The sequence below is a fragment of the Ranitomeya variabilis genome, chromosome 4 (assembly GCF_051348905.1).
Source record: "Ranitomeya variabilis isolate aRanVar5 chromosome 4, aRanVar5.hap1, whole genome shotgun sequence".
NCBI lineage: Eukaryota > Metazoa > Chordata > Amphibia > Anura > Dendrobatidae > Ranitomeya > Ranitomeya variabilis.
The window spans coordinates 527,504,135-527,526,154 of record NC_135235.1 but is presented as its reverse complement, the minus strand read 5'-3'; the positions used below and the strand labels follow the sequence as shown (position 1 = coordinate 527,526,154).

General features: G+C 41.6%; 1 protein-coding gene across 6 annotated transcripts in view; it reads left to right on the top strand.

Moving 5' to 3' along the window:
* Nucleotides 1-21,759, top strand: part of CACNB1 (calcium voltage-gated channel auxiliary subunit beta 1) — a 159,330-nt gene extending 137,571 nt beyond the window's left edge. For 3 of the 6 annotated variants that reach the window (XM_077252323.1, XM_077252324.1, XM_077252327.1), the window contains 5 exons: nucleotides 2,091-2,200; nucleotides 3,675-3,826; nucleotides 9,101-9,196; nucleotides 9,537-9,722; nucleotides 19,543-21,428. In XM_077252323.1, coding sequence (XP_077108438.1) covers nucleotides 2,091-2,200; nucleotides 3,675-3,826; nucleotides 9,101-9,196; nucleotides 9,537-9,722; nucleotides 19,543-19,962 — 964 coding nt within the window. In that variant the 3' untranslated portion in view covers nucleotides 19,963-21,428. Of the gene's footprint in view, nucleotides 1-2,090; nucleotides 2,201-3,674; nucleotides 3,827-9,100; nucleotides 9,197-9,536; nucleotides 9,948-19,542 lie in introns of those variants that run through there. The other 3 variants (XM_077252328.1, XM_077252329.1, XM_077252325.1) reach the window with 2 other exon arrangements.
* The last annotated feature ends 261 nt before the right edge of the window (nucleotides 21,760-22,020 follow it).

The window sequence follows — 22,020 nt, the reverse complement described above, 5'->3', positions numbered from 1 at the left end:
TCCTCTCCAAAATCTACATCAAAACAGCTTCAAATACCTCTTCGATATTCTTCCTAATATTAATATGAAAACGCTCCTATGGTACACATGGTGGTGTGTTATTTTGATCATCTCCCATTATAATGTATTGAAAATGTACTCAAAGAGCATTTAAAGCAGATTTTTTCATGTAGATCTTGGAGCAGAATCTGCCATTAAAGCCTTTTGAAAAAAAACCTTAAGTGAATAGTGTTGGTTCACATTGATTTTTCCTGATGTGGATTTATGGAGTGGATTCTCCTTTAAAGTCTACATAAAATAAAAACTTTGAAATACACTGGAGTAAGCTACTTATTGATTTGAAGTGGGGACATAATACCTAAAGTGCCCATGTCATGTTTATTTCTACCCATTTTTTCAGTATGGGGAAAAAAAGTTGCGAAGTCAAATGTTGGGGAGGACAAAATTTGACCATTGAATCAGTGAACCAATTGGAAACCATTCCCACCTACCCAAATTAAATGTAATGTTACCATAGTTGGAGATATATTATGTTCAGATCACTAAAATTATCTTCATGGTTTACAGCTTCTATGTAGGACAGCTCTACTTTGTAATTCTGTCTGTTTGATGTAATACATTAATTAAAAATAAAATAACAATTGAAAACTCACAATGGGTATGGCATAAGTACACCAGTGTAATATACTGTATTGTTAAACTCCGGGAACATGCCTGATAGGGTATATGTACACAACATCTTTTTCAAGCAGGTCCCTTCTGAAGCCCGCCTGAAAAAACTCCCAGAAAACACTCAAAAAATGAACATATTGACTGCCAGTCTACTCTCCTGATTTACATGTCTCACATTGGTAACGCCTTAATTCCTTTATAATAAGCTCTGGAGGCAGATTCTCAGGGAGATCTATGTCCCGCCCATACATCTTAACAGCTCATTTACAAATTAAGAAAACATGGATTTCTCTGGAATAAAACATCAGATCACAGATATCAACATATCATTTTATTCAGCTTACTATGACTTGTATGCCCATATAAACAGCTTAGGAGGGTTGATCCTTCGGACAGATTCCATTTAATAGGGGCCTATGGATGCGTGAAACAAAGTACATAGATGCTATGTGCATTGAGCTTTAGCCATACTCACCTACTAACAATGCTCATACAGTGAAGTAAAGAGCACCATATGCTCTGTAGTATGTAGAGGAGTGCCTCCAGCTTTAGATAAGTCATACATGTCTAAAAGAAACATACACAGGAGATGTTGGTAATAGTCATACTGGTCATGTAGTCTTCATTACTACATATTTACTACATAATATGGGATTATACTAAATGGGGATTTTATACATGCATTTTTGTAGCAGTTGACCTAATAAACAGCCTCGACCTGGAAACAATTGACACATGGATCACATAGATCACACCACATATAGGGGACCTTTGTATCCTTTCCACTCAGATCAGTCATGGTGCGTCTGTCTGCTTCAGTAAACATATGTATCACAAAAAATGCAGCTATTTCTGTGGAAAGATTCATAATTCATGGGGCTGCCATAATTCCCCATGAGTGACATTAATGGGTCACTTAGCACTCTATGTGGCAATGGTGAATTCACTTTACAAGACTACAGGCGGGCTGACACCATGCGCATCAGATGTGTAGATTTAGATGAATGCATTCCACTTAGTTATCACTTCAAATACAGATAACTGTGACTTTTATGAACTTTGAAGCACATTTATAACATAAGGTGTCTAGACGCTGTGTACACTTATGTTTACTCTGTTTTTATTAAAATGTTTCATAATACACAGATAACAATAATACAGAATATAAGACAGAACATAAAATAAAGTAAACCATATTCAGTATCACAAAAACATAACAAAACTGAGATCAGACCTAATGGGTCTGATATCGCAACTTTCCACCTTCCCGTAATGTCAAAATTAGTTTAATTCAAGGTCACCATTCCATAGGCGAATATAGATGCTGTATACTTATGATATTTGTATATACATCAGTATAACTGCTTCAGATACCATCTTCCCCATTTCACATTTGTCTTTTATGTTTTTTTAAACAGGATCTCGATCACACGGGTCACCGCTGACATCTCCCTCGCCAAACGTTCTGTCCTGAACAATCCCAGCAAGCACAACATCATGGAGAGGTCTAATACGCGCTCTAGTCTTGGTGAGTGGTCAGCGGGGTGGCAATAAAGGTTAGAAATTTATATTGAATCCACACCAGGTCACTACAACCTGACAGAGGTCAAAAGGGGTCATGTCGTCATTAGAATCTCTGAGATTACACTTTGGGCCTATTTCAAGATATTATGCAAAGTATATAGAAAAGTATTGGGACATCTACATATTACACCTAGAGGAGCCGGTGTGACACCCCATTCTAAATCCATAGCCATTAATATGGAGCTAGTCCTCCATGTGCAGCTCTTCTGGAAATACTTTCTACAACATTTCAAAGTGTCTATGAAAATTTTTGCCCATTCATCCAGAAAAGAATGTGTGAGGTCAGACACCGATGTTGGAGGAGAGGGCCTGGCTCACAATGTCTGTTCATCCCTCAGGTGTTGGATGGGGTAGAGGTCAGGACTTAGTCATGTTCTTCCACACCAAACTAACCCAATTATTCCTTTATGGACCTAGCTTTGAGTTATAGGACACAGGCATTCTGGAGCACAAAAGGACCTTCTACAAAATGTTCCCACAAAGTTATAAAGATACAATAGTCCACAATGTCTTGTATGCTGAAGTATTAAGATTTCCTTTCACTGGAAATAAGAGCTCTATGCCGACCCCTGAAAAACAAACCCATAGCATTATCCCTCCTCCACCAAACTGTACAACTAGCACCATGCAAACAGGTAGGTAATATTCTCTTGGTGTTATCCAAATCCAGAAACATCCATTAGGCAACCCAAATAGAGAAACGTGAGGCGTCATACCACAGAACACACTTCCAGTGCTCCAGAGTCCAGTGATGGCGGTTTTACACCACTACTTTCAGAGTTCCTGGTGCACAGTTAGTGAAGGCAGACTGCATGGTGAGGGGCTGGATATTTGTTCCTGTGACTATGGGACTGAATGGAAAACCTGAATTGAATGACAAGGAGGTTTGTGTATCCCAATACTTTTGTCTATATCTCAGCACAAGTACACTAGTAATTTAGCTGAAGGCAATTTTAGTGAAGGTTTTTTTTCTTGTGGTCTATTTAGGGTATGTGCCCGCGATCCGGAATAGCAGCGTTGTGGGTACAGCTCATCCAAAATGCTGCGTTCTAGGTTACACGCACAGTGGATGGGATAAATGTAAACTCACCCACGCTGCAGGTTTACAAGCCACAGTATGTCAATTATTTGCAGTGGAGACACTAGCATCCCCTCCGTAATTCCACCCATAGCCAGTCATTACATGTGGTAAATCCGCATGGTTCAATGAACACATGCGGAATTACCTGCGTGATTAGAACCCAGCGTTCAGGACGCAGCGTAAACACGCCGTGCCGAAAATGCTGCTATACCTGATCGGGGGCACGTACCCTTAGCGTTATATTTGTTTCATCATTATTTTCTTCCCTCATTTGTCATACTGTTGTATACTGTAACTGAGACCGCTTGTCCCATTTCTCCCTGCCCGTGGTGTACAGCGGAGGTGCAGAGCGAGATTGAACGCATTTTTGAGTTAGCTAGAACACTGCAACTGGTGGCGCTTGATGCTGACACAATAAACCACCCGGCTCAGCTGGCCAAGACTTCACTGGCACCAATTATCGTGTATATAAAGATCACTTCTCCTAAAGTGAGTATCACAGAAAGTCTATGGGTAAGAAAGTAAGTGTTTTATGTCAAGATTACATTTATTGCTACCGAGTTGTATAAAAGGAGTTTTTTATGGGGTTCCTCCTATACATTGTTGCTGGGCATTGATGCTGGTTTAAATCACACCTAGCAATGTCTGTGTAAAGATGGAGTGAAACGATTGTGCACCACTTGTCAGTTGTCACCATATACCCTATTAAAGTTAGTATATGAAGGTCTTCTAGCTCACTAGTGTGGAGGCATAAGGCACTGAATGCTGCAGTACAGACCCCATGAAATGCCTGGCGTACGTCTGGAGATACCCCCCCCCTGCAGTCCTAGAAGAATCACCTCCTATGCCATTAATAATTTAACATATCTTCATATTAAATCAGGCCCAATGTACTATATTGTAAGCCGTATAACAGCTTGATACAAAATAAAGCTATAATACAGCTTTGTCTATGAGGCCTTATAGTTATTGCAAGGCTGCTCAGCTGTAGAATAAGAAAAGTTGCCTTAATCCACCAACCGCTTTTTTGGAAGTAGGACAGCGTAAGGCACCAACAATAAGCAGCAGTTAACACTGGGAAGGGGAAATTCAGTAGTATGCATCAGCCATTCTGTATCTATGATACATGATCAGGCCAGGGTTGCGGAAATGAAAACCACTTGTTGTCAGTTTCTCTCCACTCATAAAGAGGTTATATGCCAGAGAGCCCCCTCTATGATATACATATGCCTAATAGGGTAATATACAAAAGTCTTTCTGTGGGGCTCGCTCACACAGGCGAGTAGCCAGCGTATAACTCGGACGGGTGCTATCCAGTGTTGCATTGGATAGCACTTGTTCCATTGTTATACCATGGAGCAGTGCCTACTAGTGTTTAGTTTCTCATGCCAAGTCAGCATGAGAAAAAAAAATTGTGGCATGCTGCAATTGCCAGCGTATATCGAATGGCGTGCACCCATACAAGTCTATGTGCAAAACATCGGACTGCACTCGGATGTCATCAGAGCGCAGTCCGATATACGCCGACTCACAGAATGAAGAAGATGAAGAAATGAAGTCCTGCAACTTCCCTGCACCTCACATTCGAGAGAATCGGATCACAGTAAAATGACACTCGACTCGTGTTCGCAGCAGAGGGTCATTTACATATAGCATCAGATTCTCTCACATGAGAGAATCATCAGATGCTACTTGCCAGTGTAAGCTAGCCCTTAGTAAGAGAACCACTTTAATACTGTGAGGCTCATACATCCTGCATTAGCTATTGAGTGAAACAAAGCTTTTTCTGAACTAGTATGTGAAGACACAGCGCTGTGCAGACGTTTTAGGCACCTATGGAAAAAATGCTGTAATATAAGAATGCTTTCAAAGATATAGGTGTTAATACTTTATTTTTGATCAATTATCAAAATGCAAAGTGAATGAACAAAAGAGTAATCTGAATCACATCAATATTTGGTGTGATCTCCCTTTGCCTTCAAAACAACATCACTTCCTCTCGGCACACTTGTACACAGGTTTTGAAGGAACTTAACAGGGAGGTTGTTCCAAAATCTATTAGAACTATCCACTGACCGTCTGTGGATGTAGGCTTGCACAAATCTTTCTATCTCTTCAAGAAATCCTAAACAGACTTGAAGATGTTGAGATCAGGTTTCTGTAGGGGCCGTATCATCACTTCCAGGACTCCTTGTTCTTATTTATGCTGGAGATACTTCTTAATAACATTCGCTGTATATTTTTGGTCATTGCCGTTCTGCAGAATAAATTTGGAGACAATCAGATGCCTCCATGATGGCATTGCATGATGGATAAGCATCTGACTGTATTTCTCTGCATTGAGGACACTAGTAATCCTGACCGAACCCCACTCCAATTGCTGAAATTCAACCCCAAACTTACAAGGCACCTACTGATAGCTTCCAAGGGAAGTAAGCATGATGTGTCTTTCCTTGGTCATACACTGTTTTCAATGTCCTGAATTCAGCCCATTTCTTATTCTTTCTTCAAAAGAGCTTGAACAACAAATCTTGAAGCCTCAGTCTGTTTGAAATCTTTGCCTTTGAGAGATGTTGCAGTATAACTACCTTGTGTCTTGTAGCTGTGCTCAGCCTTGCCATGGTGTATGACCCGTGGCATGAAACGGTCTTCCACAACCTCACCTCTGTAGGAGATTTTGGTTGTTTGTCACCCAATTGTAAGGCTCCTCTTCCCAGTATGTAAATCTAGTGGTTTTTTTAGCGAAGTGAGCCTGGCTGTAGACTTTTTCTTGAGGACTACCTCCAGTTGGCTAAAAAGACTAGATTTATATATACAAATTGCCTCTGCTGAAAAAAAGAGGACTTAACTCTATAGCGCCACCTATTGGAAGTAGCGATCCTACAAGTCACAATTTAACGAGTCGTGCAATATGACTTAGGATAAAAGCCAAATCAGTATCTCAATTCGCAGACACGGTGTTTCGGGCTGTTGGCCCTCGTCAGTGCGAAGCATGAGAACTGATTTGGCTAGGTGAGAGGCTCTGGACTGGGGTCTAAGGGGTAACGTTTCTCCTTATGGAGAGTGACATACCAGCTGGCTTGTCAAGGTAAGGAGGCTTATTCGCCGTGCTATGCTCCTCTGGGAATTTAAATATACAAATTGCCTCTGCTGAAATATACACTCACCGGCCACTTTATTAGGTACACCATGCTAGTAACGGGTTGGACCCCCTTTTGCCTTCAGAACTGCCTCAATTCTTCGTGGCATAGATTCAACAAGGTGCTGGAAGCATTCCTCAGAGATTTTGGTCCATATTGACATGATGGCATCACACAGTTGCCGCAGATTTGTCGGCTGCACATCCCAAAGATGCTCCATACAAGGCAGGATGGATCCATGCTTTCATGTTGTTTACGCCAAATTCTGACCCTACCATCCGAATGTCGCAGCAGAAATCGAGACTCATCAGACCAAGCAACGTTTTTCCAATCTTCTACTGTCCAATTTCGATGAGCTTGTACAAATTGTAGCCTCAGTTTCCTGTTCTTAGCTGAAAGGAGTGGTACCCGGTGTGGTCTTCTGCTGCTGTAGCCCATCTGCCTCAAAGTTCGACGCACTGTGCGTTCAGAGATGCTCTTAGGCCTACCTTGGTTGTAACGGGTGGCGATTTGAGTCACTGTTGCCTTTCTATCAGCTTGAACCAGTCTGCCCATTCTCCTCTGACCTCTGGCATCAACAAGGCATTTCCGCCCACAGAACTGCCGCTCACTGGATTTTTTTTCTTTTTCGGACCATTCTCTGTAAACCCTAGAGATGGTTGTGCGTGAAAATCCCAGTAGATCAGCAGTTTCTGAAATACTCAGACCAGCCCTTCTGGCACCAACAACCATGCCACGTTCAAAGGCACTCAAATCACCTTTCTTCCCCATACTGATGCTCGGTTTGAACTGCAGGAGATTGTCTTGACCATGTCTACATGCCTAAATGCACTGAGTTGCCGCCATGTGATTGGCTGATTAGAAATTAAGTGTTAACAAGAAGTTGGACAGGTGTACCTAATAAAGTGGCCGGTGAGTGTATATAGAGATGGGACTGTACCTCAAGAGCAAAAAATAAACAATGTCAAATTCAGAAGAATGGCATTTCCACCTGGTAAAACTTACATATTTATGGTAGGTAGCAAGTCCTCTTTAAGGGCTCACACTCATTAGCATATAAATAAATAGGACAAGTGCAATCCGCTAAAAAATCAGATTGTACTTTAACTAATCTTTTTCAGTGTTCATCTGCGATTTTTTCCCAGCTCGAATCAGACTGAGAAAAAAATCACTGCATGCTGTGAGTGGCTGCTTATATCGGATGAGATTTACCAATTCAAGTCAATGGGTGTGAGAAAAAAATTGCACTGCACACTGAGCATGCGTGCGTCATTTGATTTTTACGCACCCATCTCATGCTGCAAGTTATCGCGTATATTGGACGAGACTCACCAATGCGAGTCAAAGGGTGCGAGAAAAAAAATCGCACAGCACACGGAGCACGTGTGTGCTGTTCGATTTTTATGCACCCATTTCATAGGAGACCCGGCATTTGATCAGTTGAGTACAGCAAATTCACAGCGTGAATTGTCAGAATAGACAAGTTTTCTGTACTTCTGTATCTAGCTAATAAATAAATAAAAGAAGAAAATGGTGTAAGGTCCCCCTTATGTTTATTAACCAGTTGAGGGAAAACTGATAGCTGAGAACTGGTCTTAATAGTCTGGGAAAGGGGCAATAAACATGGAGCTTCCCAGGCTATTAATATCAGCTCACAGCTGCCTACTTAGCCTTTACTGGTTATTAAAAAAGGAGGGCAAAAAAAGTCCCCCCTATTTCTAATAACCAGCAAAGGCTAAGCAGAAAGCTGGGGGTGATATTATTAGCCTGAGAAGGAGCAATGGATATTGTCCCCCTCCCAGATTAACAACGCAAGCCCTTAGCCGCCCCCAGATATGATGTATTCATTAGATGCACCAATTGTGGCGCTTAGCCTTGTCTCTTCCTGCTTGCCCTGGTGCGTTGGCAAGCGGGGTAATGGTGTTGAGGTTGATGTCAGCTTTGTAATGTCAGCTGACATCAAGCCCAGGGGTTATTAATGGAGAGGCGTCTATTCGACACCCCCTTTCCTAACCCCTTAAGTATAAAGCAAAAAACACACACAGAGAAAAGTAAATTATTTGTACAAAGCACTCCCTGACCTTCTTTTACCCATTTATTACCTTTAACAAATCAAATATTCCAAAGGGGTCAATCGTACATTTATCCCACGTCCCATGACAATCTCCAACTTTGCTACATGCGATGGTATGATGAGCGGTGACATGAGTAATGCAACTCAGCACAACAGCCAGAAAACACTAACAGTAGCATGAAAACACACCTGCAGTAATGAACGGTGACGTCAGAAAGGTGATCGGTGTTCATCGGCAAGATGAGCACTTTCTATGTAGGGTATAAGATTGTTTTATTAGACAACTAGCTTTAAATGACAGAGAGAATTATTGTGTATAAAAGCTGATGTTAAAAACGCATTGCATACGCATGTCATACGGATGTCATATGGATGGTACGTGAGAAAAAACGCATTGTACTCGCATGACACTCGTCCTACTTTTCAGGAACAACATCTTACGCAGATGAGTGTGAGACCTACTAATCTTTCTCTTTAGCACTGTATATGTGTTGCTTTATACTACAGATCCCTAAAATTCCCAGTGTGATATCTATTCTCTTTTCCCAGGTATTACATAGGCTGATAAAATCTAGAGGGAAGTCTCAAGCAAAGCATTTAAATGTACAGATGGTGGCCGCAGATAAACTGGCTCAGTGCCCTCCGGTGAGTGTCAGCATTCCTGGCAGTCATGGCTGGTAGAACATAGAGTAATGCTCAGCTACTGTGACAAGTTCATGTCCTGCTCCATAAACAAACACAATCTGTTCCTTTTATATGAATGGATTGTTTCCATTTGAGTCGGCAACATTAGATCTGGAATGGATAACGCCTCTTCCAAAGTGATCCATAGACACGTCATGTGATTTGAGGCATTACTGCCTAATTGGTATTACCGCCTCGCTGACCGGTCTAGAGCACTGATAATTTTTTTAAGTCATCATCTGTGGACAGAGATTGGAGGGAAGCGATGTAATAACTGTCTTTACCTTTCTTGTGCTGACAGGAAATGTTCGATATCATTCTGGATGAGAACCAGCTGGAAGATGCCTGTGAGCACCTGGCAGAATACTTAGAAGCCTACTGGAAAGCAACTCATCCTCCGAGCATTAACCCACCCAATCCGCTGCTCAACCGCACACTTGCCACAGCAGCCTTGGCATCCAGCCCTGCACCCGTCTCCAATCTGCAGGTGCAAGTCCTCACCTCGCTAAAACAGAACATGGGTTTGTGGGGAAGTCGAGGGGAAACGGGGTCAGGCACTAGAATGGATGAACATGCTGTGTAGTTTAGGGGAACAGATATGTCGGAGAGACCAGCACATTATATCTTCACTTACTGCCCTGACAGCAATATACCTAATATATAAGGGGACAGTTATCTCCTTTGTTAACAGGGGCAACATCCAAGCCATTAGCTTTCCTCCTGGTGGCTAATAAACAAATAGGCAAGCTGTTTACAGAGCACATTGCAAGCAATGCCTACCTAATAGTAAATGAAGCCACGTATATACAGTATATAGAGTTTAAGCCTATTTTAATGACGCTGTTTATGAAATTGATAATGGCAGATATTTAAGATATAGAGAAGAAATTACATATTAATAGGAGAAATGTCCCTATTTCAGTAAGGGCCAACCACCTGCTGATGTTTTTCTCTAAATGCATTATAAAGCATGGTATGGTGGTTGCTGACAACGACTGTTTACCGATGGGAACTTCCTGCTTCTGTTCTGAACCCTTATCTTTTAAGCTAATGCTAAACCACAGTGCCTGACATCAGCCCCTACCCCATATCCGACATCGACTGCGAACGTGCAGCACCATCTGGGTGACAACACATCAACAGCCATAGGCTGTGCTTGTACTGGTACATTTTCATTTGTTTCATGTTTTTGATTATTTAATTTTCTTTTTTTTTTCATTTGCTTTTATTCTATTCTTGCCTTTTTTCATGTTGGTTACTCCATGCTTTAATTTCACGTGCGTTCATTAAATCAACACGTGCCTTATAACTTAAATAAACGTTTGATTGTCATAGATGACAATGATCAGGCAGCAGGAGGCAGAAGTTTAGGGTCACACAAGTGCTGTGCAATCTTCTGTCCAATAAAATCTGAAGATATATTACTTTTACTATAGGCAGTGTTGGACAGTATCATAGCATGGATATGTAAATTGTCCAGCAAATAATCCAAAGAGAAAGTCATGGTGCATGTCCTCCGGAGCGGTAAGCTCCCATTGCATTAAACATCCTAGGAGCCATAGGGATTTAATAGGTTATTATTATTATTCATTTCTATAACATCAACATATTCCACCATGCTGTGTGTGATTGTCATTACTTATATCCATCATTGGGGCTCTCACTCTAAATTGCAAAATTAAAGTGTGGGAAGGGAATTGGAGTACATGGAGGAAACCCATGCAAACATGGCAACCATCCAACCAAGGGCAGATGTTCCCCTTAGCCATCGTGCTGCCCAAGAATGCAGGGTAGTTATATTAGGCTGAAAAACTGCATCCGCTGCCCACGTCGTGCCACAATTTCACAATGTGCGTCGGTACGTCGGCCCGACGCATAACGACGGACCCGTACTGACGCAAGTGTGAAAGAGGCCTTACTGTCTTTTCTTCTAAAGGAAATCTGTCGTCGATCTGTAACATTGAGCTTGTCAGGATTTTAGGCCACACATGGCACAGGAAGCATGAAATCCTGGCAGGCTTTCTTGTTACAGAGACCTATGTTTTATTGTAGCACTTCAAAGACAACATACCGTAGTTTTAAAGATGACCTGGCCAATGGGAGAAGAGAATTGCCTTCTTCTTCCTTCTTCTCTCCTAGGAACCTCTTAGCAGACTCTTATCCATGTGCCTGGCTCTTTAAATCTATGTCTTCAAACTACTTACACCAGAATTCTGGAGTAAAAGGCTTTGAAAAGCCTCAAAAAATCTTTGGAGTGGCACAGACATTTTGTGACTGTTGCCGGTTTTGGGAAGGGGACACAGCACCACAGCTTGTCTAATTCATGATGAGCTGTGGCATACCTTACACTTTACAGACTGGAATAAGATTTGTGGCAGGTCACTTGGAGGTGCACGCCATTTAGCAGATGCTCCTGATTTATTAGGAGGCGTGCTTCCTCTTAATGAATCAGGATCTTTTGACTTCTGAGACCGGCTTGAAAATCGGGAGCTTCCTCTCACAGTATGAAAAAATATGGCTTTCTGTAATGGGGGACCCTTTATGGATTTGGCAGAGTGAAACTACTAGCAGATTTAATTTAGGGGCCTTTAAACCTGAAAATATAAGATAATTAATTATATTATATAATATTTGCCAATATATGAAAATGTTCAATAAATAAGTAAATGGACAGCCTTGTGAAAGCTATTATTTTGATATTTGTTTAGACACAAATAAAATTATGTAAAAACTTATATTTTAATCAAAATTGATTGGATATATCTAATCTAAAAAAAAATAACCACTTTATAAAAATGTATTTCAGAATAGAGTCTGGCACCATGTTTAAGGGACGGTGGGTGCCACCTTTTCCTTATAATTTTCACTTTATAAAAATGCCATTCTGTTAGGCTACTTTCACACTAGCGTCGTACGACGCACGACGAATTGCGTCGTTGCGACATACCGACGCAAGAAGTGAAAGCGCCGCACAACGGGGGCAGCGGATGCTGTTTTTCAACGCATCTGCTGCCCCATTGTGATGTGCGGGGAGGCGGGGGCGGAGTTCCGGCTGCGCATGTGCGGTCGGAAAAGACGGTCTCGACGCACCAAAAAACGTTACATGCAACGTTTTTTGGTGGCGACGGACCGACGCAACATGACGCAACCGTCGCACGACAATTGCGACGTGTGGCAATGCGTCGCACTGCGTCGCTAATGCAAGTCTATGGAGAAAAAACGCATCCTGCAAGCACTTTTGCAGGATGCGTTTTTTCTACAAAACGACGCATAGCGACGTGTAGTGCACGACGCTAGTGTGAAAGTAGCCTAAACAGTTCCAATGCATAGCAGTAATTGTGTAGTCTGATGCTGTGGTCATTTCAAGTGCATTTACATTAATGACTTATCCTTTGAAGATCACTGGGGGTCAATAACCCCACATACCCCTCGAGCACCTTTATACACTTTCTAATGACTTCTGCCGCACTTGAGAGAGGCCTCTAAACCGTCACAATCTTATATAAATGAGCTAACCAAAAATAGGTCATTAATATAAAAGTACTGGAAAACCCCTTTCAGAATGTTAGCAAAATTATAGATAATTGGAGGGAATTAATGCAAAATGACTGCAGGATTGTATAACTCAGGGCTTGTTTGTAGTCTGTAACCATGTAAGCACGCTGCCCTGCATGGGGCCTGAAGACAAAACAGGATATTTTTTAGGAAAATAATTTGTAAGGTTTATTCAATACTTTATTCATGGTACATTAGAGCAATAAACAAAAGTAACAAACATTGAGATATCCTTTCAGACATAAATATAAAACATTAAAGGGAACCTGTCACCACCAAAAAATTGCCATTAACCTGTAGATAAAGTGGTAATCTCCTATGCAGCCGAAATACTGGGAGCGTGACTACAGGGAAAAAATAAAGTTTCTTTCTCCCTGCAGCCGCTCGCTTCCAGTCATTGGAGCAGTGCAGAGAGATGTTGCAGTCACCGCTCAGTATTCCACCCTGTAATCTCGCTTTGACAAACGTACTGACAGCCTGCCAGTGTGTGTGCAGAGCAGGCTGTCAATCAATGTGCCAGGGAGTGATTACAGTGTATTTACGGGACAGTAGGTGGTGACTGTTACAGCCCCTGCACTGCCCCAATGACTGGAAGGGAGCGGCTGCAGGGAGAAAAGAATTTCAATTCTTCATTTCCTTGCCTTGGCTGCTCTGGTATGCCTTCTTCACAGGATTTTCATGCAATTGACCTGCAGATTACTGTTGTATCTGCAGATACATTGTGGGGTTGTTTTTAGGTGACACGTTTCCTTTTTGCATCAGCCAATCATTGATATTGGACATTGCTCCTTTATCAGCTGGGCGCTGTGCTCGTTTACGTTGGGCGGTGACGGAGAACGAACGCTCCCATGAACATTCATTTGGCCAATAATCAGTACATGTAAAAGGGTCGATCTAGATTGTTTACTTGAACGATCGGACGCATGCACACTAGGATTCCCCGTCATACATGTTTATGTCTAGGCAGCGGTAAATTGCTGACGTGAAGTAGAAACAGTAACAATCAGCTAAAATAAATGCAACGTTTTCAATCATTGTTTCCTGTGAAACCTCTGACTGATAGAAGACATAAGATGATATCTTATTCAGCACCCGTAGGCGGTCTCGGTCTGAGAGCTGAGGAGGAATAATAGCGTTGTCATACCTTTCTATGCAGATGGTTTGCTCTTCTCACAACAATAGTGTATTCCAGGAACTTTAACATAAATCTGTGAATGTTACACATTGCTCCATGTCTCGTGTACGTGTCATCATTTACCATGTGGTAGTGTGTTACCATAAAACAATGCACAAGAATGTATGAAACATTATTCCTTAGGCTTCAATGATAATAAATATTGCATATTTTATTGGAGTCAGTCATGACAAATGTTGTGAAGCTGCAATGAAGACTTTATGAAGCATGGACACCCTTGTCTTCTGCATCCATCTGTTGTCACCTCTTAATAATACCTTGTTACCTCTGTCTTACCTAATGTCCAGGTAATTATGATGGGCAGAGGCTGAGGAATCTATGCACAATTGTTACTGGATGACTACCTAGGCACAATACTTTCAGGCTGGCTTGGTGGTGCTTCTGATGAATAAAGTCCTGTACAAATACCCCAAGATATCTGGTATCACTAATTTAAAAGCCCATGTTATATATAGATACCTAAGAGGTAACGTCTCTCCTTGAGCAGTGCTTGCTGGCGTGAGGAAATTTATAAGCCATGCAATGCTCCTCTGAAAAATTGAATATGCAAATTGCCTCTTCAGAGAAAAAGGGCACCTGAACTCTGGTACAACCTATAGGAAGTAGCAATCATAAAAAGTCAATATCGACCCTTTAACAAGACTTGCCACATGATAAAAGCTAAATCAGACTCTCAATTTGTAGACATGTGTTTTGGGGTGTTTGCACCTCATCAGTGCAAAGCAAGGCTATGATGTGGCTGGAGGAGAGTCCTCTGACTGGGGTCTAAGGAAGAATATCTCCTTATGAAAGGAATGCTTCCTATCTGAAGAGTCAACTTGAATATACATGGATATGTGGTGGCAGTGGATGTTATAAAATGCACCAAATTGTTGGGTTAGAATTGGTTCAGATGTGTCACTGGCTGTCTATGATGTGATCTATAATAGGTCCATGGTGACTGACTAGATCTGGATCTAATCTGTGATTGGCTTAATTGTTGTCATATACCTATACAGATACAGACAGCAAAAAATCAGATCTGATTTACATGTGAATACTCCTGGTTAGAACAACTTTCTGATTGATGTATATGTGTCTGGCCATGAATAAGTTCTAATGTATATATCTGGCTATGGATCAGGTATGAGGTGTACTGCTGGCTCTGGATTTGTTGTATATAGGCGTTCTGATTTACATGTGTATGTCTGGCTAGCAATTATTTGTGTGACTGGCTAGGAGCCAGTTGTGATATATATAGGGGTGTGCATATGTAGTTATACAGTGATTCAAATGTTTTTTTACTATTATAAGAGGATAGGTAGACGACACCTTACCAGACCTTACTCAGGTCAATTTTTCCTTTTGGGCAGTTATAAAAGATTAAGTATATTAAATAAAAAAAAACATGTAGTTGATAACATCATTATAATTCAAATAATATTTAAACGGTATACCTTCTACTGCACCTCCTGTATGTTTGCACCCAGTATGGAATCAGTTCTTAGAGATCAGCTCTAATATAACCTGTTAGAGGTCTTTATTAAAGGGTATCTGTCAGCAGGTTTTCACAGTTTAAACTAAGACCAGCATAATATATAGAGCAAGAGAGCCTGATTGAGGGATGTGTCACTTATTAGGCTGTGAGCTATAGTTCCAATACAGTGCCTTATCAGCCGGAGATTATCACTGCCTGACTAGGTCTCACATGCACTGTAGTCTAGCTAATATGTGTAACCACGCCCCCAACAGTGATTGGTTGCTTTCTTGCACACTTTACATTGTTAGCAAGTTGCCAATCAGTGGTGTGGGCGGGGTTATTCACAGTTCAGCATTTTTACTATTGCTAAGAGTTTCTATCAAAACTACACCAAGCAGTCCAGTGATGCATCCATGGGAACCGGACTATCATGTCCTATTTTATGCTGTTGTTGGATTACATAGCAAAAACCTGCTGACAGATTATTTCTAAGTAATTTTACTTTGTCTACCACAGTCAAGGATCAGTTCTGATGCACTATATATGTGCAGTTGTCTAGGGATAGGTTCTTATGTTCATGTGTTGGCTTGGATAAGGATCAGTTCTCATGTTTGTGTGTGTAATTGGGTAGGAAATCACAGGTTTGATAGTTATGTGAGCTCCTGGTTATGGGTTGATTCTCATGCTTTAATATCTTTTGGGAGCAATATATATATTTTTTTAATCAGTGCATGTACTTTGAACTAAATATTTTTGAAGTTGTGTTCCATGAAAATTTTGCACTGATTGTTTTCTATAGACTCTGTGTTGCACAGTATATTGTTGGCTGTATAATGAGTTAACTGAGAATCTGTCTGTGAGCTCAATGTGACAGACAATGTATAAGGCCGGCCTCACACTCAGCGTATGTAAATACGGTCCGTTTTTTACGGCCGTAATACGCAGAAAAGTCCCCAAAATAGTGATCCGTATGTCATCCGTAGGCAGGGTGTGTCAGCGTATTTTGCGCATGGCATCCTCCGTATGTAATCCATATGGCATCCGTACTGCGATATTTTCTCGCAGGCTTGCAAAACCGACATCTAATGGATTTATGTGCTCAAATGTTCGTTAAAACATATATACAGTATATATATATATGTCATTGAGACACATATATATATTCTGTATTTATATTTAATTCAGCGCGATATATGTGAAAAGCCGGTAATTCAATTGCCGGCTTTTCATTTCTCCTTCCCAAACCCGACAGGATATGAGACATGGTTTACATACAGTAAACCATCTCATATCCCCTTTTTTTTTGCATATTCCACATTACTAATGTTAGTAGTGTGTATGTGCAAAATTTGGGCGCTGTAGCTGCTAAAATAAAGGGTTAAATGGCGGAAAAAATTGGCGTAGGCTCCCACGCAATTTTCACCGCCAGAGTGGTAAAGCCAGTGACCAAGGGCAGATATTAATAGCCTAGAGAGGGTCCATGGTTATTGGCCCCCCCCTGGCTACAAACATCTGCCCCCAGCCACCCCAGAAAAGGCACATCTGGAAGATGCGCCTATTCTGGCACTTGGCCACTCTCTTCCCACTCCTGTGTAGCGGTGGGATATGGGGTAATGAAGGGTTAATGTCACCTTGCTATTGTAAGGTGACATTAAGCCAGATTAATAATGGAGAGGCGTCAATTATGACACCTATCCATTATTAATCCAATTGTATGAAAGGGTTAAAAAAACACACATTATTAAAAAGTATTTTAATGAAATAAACACACAGGGTGTTTTAATATTTTATTGCTCTCTCAATCCACCTGAAGACCCTCGCTCTGAAAAATAATAAACCAACAATATACATACCTTCAGATGATCTGTCACGTCCCACGAAGTAAATCCATCTGAAGGGGTTAAATCATTTTACAGCCAGGAGCTGTGCTAAAGCACTCGCTCGTGCCTGTAAACCCCGGGTACTGAAAGGAAAGCAGGATGATCTGTACTTACCTTGAGTTGCGGTGATGCGCCCTCTGCTGGATGTCCTCATATGAACTCGAGCGTGGGAACTTTTCCAAGGCTCCAGTTCATGAGGACATCCAGCAGAGGGCACATCACCGCAACTCAAGGTAAGTACAGATCATCCTGCTTTCCTTTCAGTACCCGGGGTTTACAGGCACGAGCGAGTGCTTTAGCACAGCTCCTGGCTGTAAAATGATTTAACCACTTCAGATGGATTTACTTCGTGGGACGTGACAGATCATCTGAAGGTATGTATATTGTTGGTTTATTATTTTTCAGAGCGAGGGTCTTCAGGTGGATTGAGAGAGCAATAAAATATTAAAACACCCTGTGTGTTTATTTCATTAAAATACTTTTTAATAATGTGTGTATGTTTTTTTAACCCTTTCATACAATTGGATTAATAATGGATAGGTGTCATAATTGACGCCTCTCCATTATTAATCTGGCTTAATGTCACCTTCCAATAGCAAGGTGATATTAACCCTTCATTACCCCATATCCCACCGCTACACGGGAGTGGGAAGAGAGTGGCCAAGTGCCAGAATAGGCGCATCTTCCAGATGAGCCTTTTCTGGGGTGGCTGGGGGCAGATGTTTGTAGCCAGGGGGGGCCAATAACCATGGACCCTCTCTAGGCTATTAATATCTGCCCTCAGTCACTGGCTTTACCACTCTGGCAGAGAAAATTGCGTGGGAGCCCACGCCAATTTTTTCCGCCATTTAACCCTTTATTTTAGCAGCTACAGCGCCCAAATTTTGCACATACACACTACTAACATTAGTAGTGTGGAATATGCAAAAAAAAGGGGGATATGAGATGGTTTACTGTATGTAAACCATGTCTCATATCATGTCGGGTTTGGGAAGGAGAAATGAAAAGCCGGCAACTGAATTACCGGCATTTCACTAACACCGCTGCGTATTTCTCGCAAGTCACACTGCTGGTCCGTGTGGAATCCGTATTTTTCTCGCCCCCATAAACTTTCATTGGCGATTTTTTTGCGCAATACGGTGACAAACGCAGCATGCTGCGATTTTCTACGGCCGTACAAGACCGTATATTACGGATGCGTAATATACGGCAGATAGGAGCTGGGCCATAGAGAATCATTGGGCCGTGTGTAATGCGTATTTTACGGACGTAGTTTATGCGCTCATATGTCCGTAAAACTCGCTAGTTTGAGGCCAGCCTAACTCTTTTTTTTCTGCCTTTTGCTAAGCTTCTCTCAGATAATTTATGGTCACATCAAAGTTCAGTTCACCTTTGATGTACCGGTAGTTAGTAATTATAAATTAGATGAGAGGAGCTCAATAAGACAGATAAGTGTTACAAATTCGCTGACAAAATGAGATCAATGATAGATTCTTGGTTATTCTTATTCTACAACCAGCAATGAGCATGGAAAAAACAGCCTTAAATAGTGCAACATTTTTAAGAAAACCCTATTGCAAAAAATTATTTTCAGCCCAAAATGCATACATTTAAGGAAAAAAAGTCTTTAACTATTGCCTGTTTTGTCTATTATGTTTACAAAGTATTACCCTTTATATTTGTATTAACTTATTTTACCAATATAATATGTACCGTAATTGATGTTGTATAACTAACTTCTTAAACTGATTTTCTAATATGTCTTTCTTGTTACAATTTGTAAGGGGTGTTCCATTGCTATATTGATGACTTTTCTTTAGGCTTGGTCACCAATATCAGACCAGAGGGGGTCTAAAACCCAGCATTGATCAGCTGATTAAAGGTGCTACAGCACAAAATAAGAGGCACAGCGCCATACTTGTGTAGTGGCCATGAGTGGTACTGCGAGCTTGTAGTACCATTCACAGCCACTACACAATGTACCGATCAGTCCGATATCTGCAGCGAGTTTAATCAACTGATCGGTGTGGGTGCCAAGAGTCCTACCAATTAATCGTAAAGTGAAGTCATCCGTATTAATGTCCGAGAACACCGCTATATATTCTCACTGTTCCGGAAATAATGTATTACTCTGTTGCCTAACAAACCTGCTTTGTGTGTGCATGACAATAACCTATGTGTTTCTGTCTCTGCATGTCTTGTTTGTATTACTAACCAGGGTCCATATTTGGTCCACGGAGAGCTGAGATCAGAAGTAAATGACCGAACAGGTGTGTACGAGGATCAACTGCGGAGGGGTCAGACAGGCTCAAGAGTCCTTTCCCGAAACGACACATTGGAGTCTGAGACACAGGGAAGCCGGGACTCAGCATACACAGAGCCAGGAGACTCCTGCATGGACATAGAGACTGACCCATATGAGGATCCAGAGCCCAAAAGTCATGGTGGGGAACACGGGCGGCTTCAGCATCAGGGCTCCTGGGAAGAAATGGGCCCAGATCAAGAGAATATGCAGCAAAGGAGGAGGAGGGAGTCTCCAAGACCACAAGGAAAGGGAAGAGAGCAGTACTGGCATGAAGGTGAAGGCAGGAACAGGGTCCAGTTGGACAGCTGGGGGAGAGATGTATGTATTCGTTAATGGGGACTGCCTGGAACCAGATCTGGGATTAGAATGAGAGGGCATCAAGGACCTCTACGGTACGTCAGGTCTGTAGTGTACAGCCTTCCTCCAAACAAACAGTGCTCCTTCCAGAACACCTTTAAGAACACACACATTTCTTACATTCCTCATATTTTCATCACCATCACTACAGGCCTCACAGCTCAGCAATGTAAAACCCCACAGTCTCCAAAGTCTCAGTCATTGGCACACATTGTTCGTTTCCTCCTCCTTGCATCTCAGGGCCCACACAGCAGCTGGTGTACATGGTACCTGCACCGGGATTAACACTGCCTTGGCCCTAATCCTTTCCTGGACGCAGCAGAATATGACCACTGCCCCTAGTCTGTGATAGGAAACAGATGACACCATGTCCCATAGCTAGATCCCATATTTCATTGTCAGTTTGTTCAATTACTTTACGTTATGACAAAGAATGATGCTCAATTCATTAAATGCCTGGATGGCATTTATGTACTATTCCCATAAATTAAAAAAGTATAATAACCTGGCCTACATTACATAGTTTATTCAGACTCTAACGTTTGCTCTTAATCCAAAATTCAAGACTTGAATTATATGAATTTTTACTGATAAAATCTATAGGCACTTATTGTTTAGTGCCTCAAAGTCCTATCCTAACCAGTGAAGCAACCTTTTAGCTATATCTGGCCCTATGTGCTGGACCTGCCCAGGTTATCTTTATTATTTCAGTTCACCAAAACCTAGAAAAATGTCTGATCTATATAAGATTACCCCGTGTACAGTAGACCTTACATAATCTAGGAGTTTCTAAGCAGGAAACTGTCTGTTATATATGATTTACCATATATATGACCCAATAACATTACTGATACACTGCACTCACTGCCACTTCCCAAACCACTTCTATAACTCTCACTTTCTCACCCATGGCACCCACTGAAACACTGCCATCTCATGAACTGTACCAACACTGCCTTCTGACACCCTCACTGCACTTAACACTGCCTTCTGTCCCCAGCCTTGCACTGGCAACCTTTTTAACCACTTCTTGGAAATACAGTATGGCTTCCTATTTCCCTCCCCGCTGCCCTCCTCCACTCCCAGCTTTACAGAGAGAAGAATAAGACTTCCACATCCTCAGATTGTTGGACTTGATGCTCCCAATCACGTCTTTACCCCCCACTGGAATGTGCATTGAGGCCAATCCTAGCCTGACAACTGTGGGGGAGTCTGTAGGTTGGGAATTTCACACACCATGTGCCATAAATGTATTTTCTGCAGTGAAGAGAGCCTGAATGTATTAACCCCCTCAATGCCTAAAGGGGTCTACATCAACACTTTGCAATGAATCACTGACCTAAAACTAATATGTTAACCCTTCTTTGCTCTCTTGTAAAACCGGGATGTAAAGCGTTAGCAAATGCCTGTATACATTGTGCCTGCATATAGTTATATCTTTGCCTGCGTTTTGATTTTTCATGTCCCATATTTTTCGATTCTGAGACAGTCCCAGAAATCTGAATCTTCTTCCCTTTCTCCATCTCTATGTGATGCTTACCAGGTTAGTTCCCTAGAGTTCTGTATTGTCGGTGGTGTGTCCAGGAGGAGACAGGTTACAGCTCAGCTTCCCGCACCTCATGATACGATGTTCATATACTACACTGACATCATAGTGGTGGAAACCATACAAATCACGATGTACAAATGTAGAGGGAACAAACAATATGCCTATTTCCCTAGTGCCAAAAGTAAAGATGTCTAAAGTAGTAAAGATGAAGTTGCATTATATGGACCTCGTTGGTGACCCCTGTGTATGGGAGTATGTACACGTGATATGCCTGTGTTATGGATAGTGCCACACAGAACATAAAGTGACAAAAGTGAAAGGAGAAAATTTCCCTGATTACAAGGCTTCTTTTACTTTCATAAGTCAACTTAAAGCCGAAATTCCTCATAGCTTAGAGTGCAGCTCAACCTGTTTTACCTGGAATCAGCACTGAACTAGCTCCTGATGCCTCAGCTAAAAAACAGGGAGTTTTTTCTATCTCTATG